Source organism: Polyodon spathula, chromosome 5 (genome assembly GCF_017654505.1).
Source record: "Polyodon spathula isolate WHYD16114869_AA chromosome 5, ASM1765450v1, whole genome shotgun sequence".
Classification (NCBI taxonomy): Eukaryota; Metazoa; Chordata; class Actinopteri; order Acipenseriformes; family Polyodontidae; genus Polyodon; species Polyodon spathula.
The window spans coordinates 37,398,295-37,406,601 of record NC_054538.1 but is presented as its reverse complement, the minus strand read 5'-3'; the positions used below and the strand labels follow the sequence as shown (position 1 = coordinate 37,406,601).

The window sequence follows — 8,307 nt, the reverse complement described above, 5'->3', positions numbered from 1 at the left end:
CAGGCAGATGTTTCCGTCTGACTAGAAAAACTCGACTTCTCATCATGATCATAATAGCACACAGTAGAAGTAGAACACAGAATCAGCCGATTTTGAAAACAATAACCAATCTCTTTTGACTTTTGATCTATTGCCTACTTTCTGATAGTAGTGAGGAGAAGAGAACCGTCTCTTAGTGCCGTCAGAGTATTCGGTCACTGGCAAAGCTGTGTGTAACATATCTGACCCTTCCAGCTGCTTAGTTCCTCTCAAAACTGCTTGATATCACAAGTGATGAGTAAGTTTGTCCGGCCACTCAGCAGGATCTTCACTGAGCTACAGTAGTGGTTCAGAAAGATTGAAAATATGATGGTGGTCATCAGATTGAGCTTCTGCAGCCACAGACACTGACCCTGACAATTAACGGAAGCAGAAAAACTCATGCATTGGGTTTGGAGTTCATTTTCAGTGTCATGGGTTCTTCTTCCACTTCGTTCTGGGTTGATGTAGGTGCATCAGTCATCTTCGTCTGACTGCTACATGGCTGCAAAAAATGTTTCATCAATGATCTTGATTGCAGTTTTTTTAGATTTTCTTTTTTGTAGTCTTTTTCTTCTGTCTTTGACATCCAGATTTGTGTTTCTTTTTATTTGGAGGTTTAATTTTTGATGGTTTAAAATCATAAAATGATAATGAGGCGCGAAAAAACACTTCTCAATATTGTCAAATATGACAGAAATGTGCCAGTTAGGCTTTTAATTGGCACATTTGTGTAATTGTATGTCGAGGTCAGCCAAAGGCTTACAGCTTTATGAAGAACTGAGGTGGACGGAAGCCAATAGGGAGTGAGAAGAGGTGGGAATAAGGGAATAGGATTCAAGCAAGAAAAGTGAAAATAAAAAAGCCAAGAGTTTCGATGCACTGCATGCGTTAGGTTTAGTTAAGTGAAAACTAAACATTTCTAGCCCTAAATACTGCTTGAAAAGGATAGCTATTGCGCTTGCCCAGGTTCTGACACCGGCCCTGTGCTCTACTTCAGTTTTGCTCAGCTAAACCAGTTGTCTTTGGGTGATATTTGGATGTTTTTTTTAAGCCACACATGACTAAAAGGTTTCTACCAGCAAACTAAATGATGGGATAACATGTCTGTTTACAGATACTGCATTTCTGCAGTGTATTCAATCAGTTTTTTTTTTTTTCTTTTCATTTTTAATCGTCTTCTAAAATACCCTTTATTTTGTGAGTATTTTACAGGTATAGGTAATATGGTGCAATACTCTGAGAATTGTTAAAACATGGTACAATTAATAAATCTCAATGGAGCTATACTGTAGTTTTAACTTGCTACTGCATGTCTTTTTTAGTTAATTGTCAAATTTTGTGTGCAGGTAGCATGCAAAAAATAATTTTTGAAAAGCTATAGGTAATATGGTGCAATACTCTGAGAATTGTTAAAACACTGTACAATTAATACATCTCAATGGAGCTATACTGTAGTTTTAACTTGCTACTGCATGACCTTTTTAGTTAATTGTCAAATTTTGCATGCAGGTAGCATGTAAAAAAATTTTTTTTAAAAGAACCATTTTCAGTGATCAAGCAAAAACGTAGTCTTTCGAAATTGAAACGCTATGCACCACTGGGTACAGGACTTCTACATGCCACAGCTGTCCCAGAGGAAAGAGCTGGAATGACCAGATGAAACACACAGGTCTGAGGTTCATCATTGGCTAATTATATGGCTGGGCTAGATGAACAAATGAATAAAATTAAGTGGCTGGCCTCCGATTTGAACTCCTGGGCAGTGTGAAATAAAAAAATGCACTTGACATTATAATGAATCTCATGAGTCATAATGAAGAAATCCAACTGCATTTCTAAATATATGAAAGGAAACAGCCTTGTACATTTTATTAATACAATGTCAGCTTAAATCTGCAGTGTAGCAAATAGTTAATAAAGAATGTGTTGCGCAAAAACAAAAAAATAGAGCTTTGAACAGGGCTTTACCAATAAAAACTGTAAAATGTGCTAATCTGACATTACCTCACTTTTTACACATGAGAGTATTGTGCTGTCTTGCATAATAATTTCCATTACATGTGCTGCTATAGAACCTTAACTAAGATGTATGCGATGGAAAGTAATTTCTTCCTCAACAACTGCAGTGACATTGACATATTTCACCACAAACATGGTCAATTTTAATACTGATATCAATAAAGTGCAAGCAAAATTACAACATACCAGTACTTATTAGTAACCAATACAAGTCAAAAGTGACGAAAATATTTCTTGGTTCTGAATTTTGATAGATAAATGTATACTCTTTTGTAACTTCACAGTTTCATATAAAAATATTAGTGATGTGCATAAAACAGTTCTCTCTTGGAATACCAGAATGTAAATTGTGTGGTTTTAGCTGCTGTACATGTATTTTCTTGCAACACTTTGACTGTCAATGAATACCGGATCCACAGCTGCCACTTTTGCTGCTATAAAAGAGTGTATACAGTGTAGAACTGCAGTGAGGTCAGCAAATTCCAATTCCTGCAAAAAATAAGAAAACAAAGAATCACATTTCTAATTCATTGTTTTAAAAAAATTATCAATTCCCAATAACAAGACAAACTCACACCTTTCCAGTGCACGTATAACAAGCCAGTCCCTGAGACCCTTCATCACACAGTGAAATTTGTACTAATTTAACCCTGAACCATTTATCAAGGAATTAAACCAAGAAGAAAAAACTATTCACTTTTACTTTTATCAATTATTATTTCAATCCATAAAACTATATAGCAAACAGCAAATCACCACAGTTAAAACTGGTGTAGTAATTAATTCTGAGTACCACTACATATTAGCCCATGGACAGGTATCAGACAGAAATATCTTATTCCTTAGCTGGAATCTTTCTTTATAAGAAATGTATTCATCCTGTGTATGATGGAGGCTGTCAATTATTTTGTTGGTCATGTATTTAAGTTGAGCAAATTAAGTCTATATAAGATGTGTTGGATTCCTATCTGTTTTAAAAATAAATAAATAAATAAAAATATGCAAAGTAAGTTACTGACGTGGTCTTGAAATTGAAATGCTATATCAATGTTGTATTCAGTGCATTTTTAAACATACGCTGGCAGTGTGTGACAGTTAAGTATATTTGAATAAACTATGATGGGCTACTGTTTTCTTTTCTCTGTTGGCTAGTGGAGAAAATGTGATTAACAGCCAAATTGGGGTTGACCTGTTTAGACTGCACTTGGTGATCTACCCCTCCATCTATGCACTGGCCTTTCCTGATCTATGCACCACATTACTGAATCCTCAGCTGATGCGCTATCCTTGCACTACTGCACCACTATTATGTACCACTAATTGTAGATATAACTTCTTGTAATCCTATTTCATATTGTATTTAGTCGTATTATTTGCACTTACTGTAAACTATACTATATTTAAATATTCGTCTTGCATTGTAACCCTGTACTGCCCTGTAAGTTTCAATATATAATAATAATAATAATAATAATAATAATAATAATAATAATAATAATAATAATAATAATAATAAAATATGAACAGTGTTGTCAGTCTAAATACAATAATAAGATTCTACTGCTGCTGGGAGATTAAGGGGACCCTAAGCCCGCTGCCTTTTTTCTGCCTCCTCATTTCTTTCAACCACCAGCTGCCATATGTATGTATGTATGTATGTAATTAATTCCAAACCTAGGCATCAGCTCCTTTCTACACAATGGTAGCCCTGGACACTATTTAGGTTCTTACAGCAACAATGGAATATTAACCTGCACTTTAAAGCAATGAGCCCGCCCCCTAAGTGATCTAAAGCTTTTCACATTTTTTAATCTGATGAATGGAAAGCCATGCTTTGAAGTATGTTGTCAATAGATCCAGGGCCACAATTCCAGAAGGCTCTACTGGTGTACATAAATCTAATCCTAACCTTAAATCACAACTTTACCCCAAATATTTATCTTAAGCCTACCCGTAAAGTCACTGTCAAATTGTAAAATCCCAATTCTTTACAACAGATGCTATTCAGTGTTGATGTTCTAGGGGGATTTAGTTCCCATCAAATCAACAACCTAGGTTTGCAGAACAAAAAATACATTTTAGATTAAAAAAAAAAAAAAAAAAAACTACTTTGAGAATCGCTCTCTATGTCCCGAAGGTCTTGGAATTTTAAATGTATTTCTGAACCCTTGACGTGTTAAAAAAAAAAAAAAATCAGTGAGTGGGCCAATTATATCTTCTTGCTGTGGATTATGAATAAGGTAACCTTGAAGAGCAAGATATAATATAACCATGTGGGATTGTGATTATCTAATTTACCTTCATCTCAATCTGTTTGGTATCGGGATTCTGGAAAAGAAGTTTCACCCGTGTCTTTCCATCATCAGAGGATCCTTTCAGTTGTGAAAACTTGTACATCCAAAGAACATTCTGGGAAGAAACAGTTCATTACACTGGTATTACAGTTAACTACATGTGTAAGGTAGCATTTAAAAAGAGTTAGGGCTTAATATCTTTGCTTGAAAAAACAAACAGCAAGTTATCTTACACAGTTTATTGTCAAACTTGTATCTTTAGTTCTCACTTCTTTTCCAATAACTTTTTAAGCTGGACCAGGAGACGATTGAACATATGCTTTATTAGAACATGTACTTAATATCATATTGGGCCACCATTTACCCTGATCACAGCCTTGACACGATGCGGCATAGACTAGACAAGATGTATTTTGAGGGATGCTATCTATTGATTATTATTTAATGAAAGGTAGGCAGAGGATCAGAGGATTGTAATGACAAGTGCACAGTGCAATCTCATTCAAAAAATGCTCAAATCTATTCAAATACATGGATTGTGGTGGCTATGGAATATGGCTGTCGTTGCTCATTAAACCATTAGCATACAATTCTGCCACGTTAAATCGGTGTATTATCGGGTATACTCATTGGATACAAGTGCAGAATTGTTGGATCCAGAATTATATCATAGTACAGGGTTTCCCAATCCTGGTCCTGGGGGACCCCTGTGTCTTCTGGTTTTCATTCCAACCGAGTTCTCAATTACTTAATTGAACCCTTATTTAAACTATTCATTAGCTTAATTAGACCTTTTTAATTGTTTTCAGCTTTTAAACAGTTGGAGATTTCAAGTTAACTATACAATTTTATAAGTAACTTGAAATCTTACAACTTTTTAGGAGCTGAGAACAATTAAAAAGGTCCAATTAAGCACATTATTAGTTCAATTAAGGGTTCATTTAAGTAATTCAGAACTCAGTAGTGATGAAAACCAGCAGACACAGGGGTCCCACAGGACCCAAGATTGGGAAACTCTGCCATAGTAAACTACAGCATTTGTTCGACCTTCTAGAGTAATCCAGGAGGTATACCAAGAGTACATGTCCCAAACCAAGGCATTGCCAAATCCAAACAGTTAGATAGGTCCTAACAGGCTGTGTATTAACAGCAGGGCTGGCCAATTATGGTAAAATGAGATAAAGAACTACTTCAAGGTCTGGATGGAGTTTTAATTACCGGTAGTTCAATTAAAAAAAATTTGAACAAGGTTGAAACAATGACCAGGAGTTGAAAGACCAACTTTGGCCACCTCATTACATTTGGTAATTATATCTTGATTATATAACTTAATTAAAAGGCATACTTTTAAGTGGGTGTTATTGATGTATCAATGCGTTGGTAATGGAATTCAATACAATTACTGCACAGCAGTGTCACAAAACACCTTCTACTCACCTTGGAGACATTTTCAAAGCAGGTAAAGCCTGTTCCAAAATCAATAGTAAAGCAGAGTATCTTTCCTTGGCTGCTGCACAAGTATGTCTTGGACTAGAAAAAAGAAAGGGCAGAACTAACAAACTTACAATATTAAACATTAGTTCCCATATTCTCTACATCCAAAATGATTGCATCTGACAAAAAAAAAACTTGAAGAATAATGTATCATTTAACTTTTGTGCATATAGTCCTCCTTTCTATAAACAAAACCACAGTAATGACTTTGACTAACAATTTACTAAATATTATTAATTCACTGGCGATTGTTTATAGTTTTCAGAGTTTTGCATTCTACAAAGATTTGTTTGAAATTAACTGCAAATTCTTGTAAATCATTCTTTGTAAAAATCATAGACCCCCCCCCCTTCCCCCCCCTCACGTGCATTGCTAACGATGTGATTATAGTCTTTTCCCCCCCCCCTCCTTCCCCCCCCACCCCCCCCCCCCCCCAAACCCATCACCCGCCCCCCCCCCCCCCCCCCCCTCCCCCCCCCTCCCCTCCCCTCCCCTCACCTTTATATAACAATGCACAAATGTATTTATACATTTTATCTGCCTGGTTCCTGTAATACCACTTCAACTAAAGGAGTCTATGAAATGTAGCTGTTGTAGCATGCAAGTCTCAGGTTCTCTCCTGTATGCTGATCTCATAGGCAGTGCTTCTCTTGCTGTACTCGAGGGCACACCAATGATTCAAACTCAATTATGTGTGGGGCTGCACAGCGTGAGTAAGATCAAACAGCACAAGGACACAAAACACTGTAGTAAAATTAATCTACAGAACAGAAACCTCCCAGCTCTTCTGTTTTTCAAATACAGTACCACGATACTGCTACATTTGTTATGGCTCATCTGCAGATCTGATTGTCGCACTTCTTTGGGGATTCTAAATTTCCACCAGGAAATCTTCTCAAAACAAAATCAACATAGCTGTGATTCCTCACATTCTAACATCACCAACAACCTTTTTGAACCTTAATGACATCTTACATGTTTTAAAGGTACAGTGTGTTCCTGAAACACAAGATATAGGTTATGTAATTGATTTAAGTCACTAATTGGTTTATTATGTGTGTTCACATTTATGTATATTTTTTATTCACTTTATATATTTTTGTATAATGACCATTTGTTATGTTTTGATTCTATTAATCTGTAGTTATCACTACAGTAACATTGGATTTGTTTATTTAAACAGTTGATGTATCCAGGTTACAGTGCAATTGGTTTCCATTGCATAAAAGCAAGTATCTAAGACTGTGAAGGAGAGATGTGTTGTACCAGTGAAGAACGAGAGTTTGAGTCCTTATGCTTTAAACTGTTTTTATGGATTACATAGGACCATTAGAAAGAAAAAAAATCAGGAAACATCAAGGGAGCTTAGAGACAAGCTTCTCCCATGATGGTATAAACAATTCAACCCTGTTGCTATTTGCAAGAAACACTAATTATTGTTCCTCGTTAAATGTTAAAAAAAAAATAATAATAAATAACAATTTCATGAACATTAGTGTTTTCTCTTTTTTAATATAAGTGCATTTTAAAAAAGCGCTTCCTGGAAAATGAAAAAACAAAAACAAAAACAAAAAAAACACATAACCCCATTGTGGATAATAGTTTAATAAAACCCCAAACAGCTGCATAGCATGTATAGACAGAGTTTGGGCACATCAAACCTTATAACATTGGGCGTGTATTTTTAAAATGTGTTTATTCTTTATTTATTTTATGAGAAATAGCCCAAGAGAGCACTAGAGTCATTACAAATACATTAAAATAAAACCAAAGGTCACTTAGTAAAATTCAAAATTAACCCTAAGGCCTTCCCTTTCTTATATCAAAAAGGTGTTATTTTTTTCTGACTTGACAAACTAGCAGAAAACCACTGATACTTTGCAACTTTGTTTTTCAGACAACTCACAACGTTTTATTGACTCTGATTTGCCAAGTAAACATTTTTTAAGAAACATGTATTCTTTTTATTGGCTATTAGATATGTATGATCCCTGATGAATTTTAAAAGTAAAATATAGAATTATGGATATCTAAAGAATATACTATGAACATTCATGCAGCACTTTCGTTAGGCAACAATTGAGAATGGCCTTTTTTTTCTGTAAGTACAATATATGCATTTGGAGCATCGCTTTCCTTAGATCAAGCTACCTATCTGCTAAACAACACAGCATCATTTGAAAGAGTTTGATTGTTCTGTCGTTGGATTTGAATTCTTGCAAAACATTTTCTTGCAAAATGAGATATGGAAATAAAAAATATTCACTCTGTAATTAAATACAAAAAAAAAAAAAAAAAAACATTATTAAACACTAGAACTCTCCACACACACACACACACACACACACACACACACACACACACACACACACACACACACACATATATATATATATATATATATATATATTATTATTTTATTTTTTTAAATGTACCCTGTACACTGTCTGGAGGTTTCAGCTCAATTACCCCTTTACAA

The 8,307-nt window shown here is 35.0% G+C and overlaps 1 protein-coding gene across 1 annotated transcript in view; it reads right to left on the bottom strand.

Annotated features, from left to right (window-relative positions):
* Positions 1 to 1,734: 1,734 nt before the first annotated feature.
* The window catches only part of LOC121316409 (gamma-2-syntrophin-like), a 150,122-nt gene continuing 143,549 nt past the window's right edge, over positions 1,735 to 8,307 (bottom strand). Inside the window, exons 16-18 of the mRNA XM_041251481.1 lie at positions 5,772 to 5,864; positions 4,339 to 4,449; positions 1,735 to 2,529 (exon numbers count right to left, since the gene is read on the bottom strand). Coding sequence (XP_041107415.1) covers positions 2,398 to 2,529; positions 4,339 to 4,449; positions 5,772 to 5,864 — 336 coding nt within the window. The 3' untranslated portion in view covers positions 1,735 to 2,397. The remainder of the gene's footprint in view (positions 2,530 to 4,338; positions 4,450 to 5,771; positions 5,865 to 8,307) is intronic.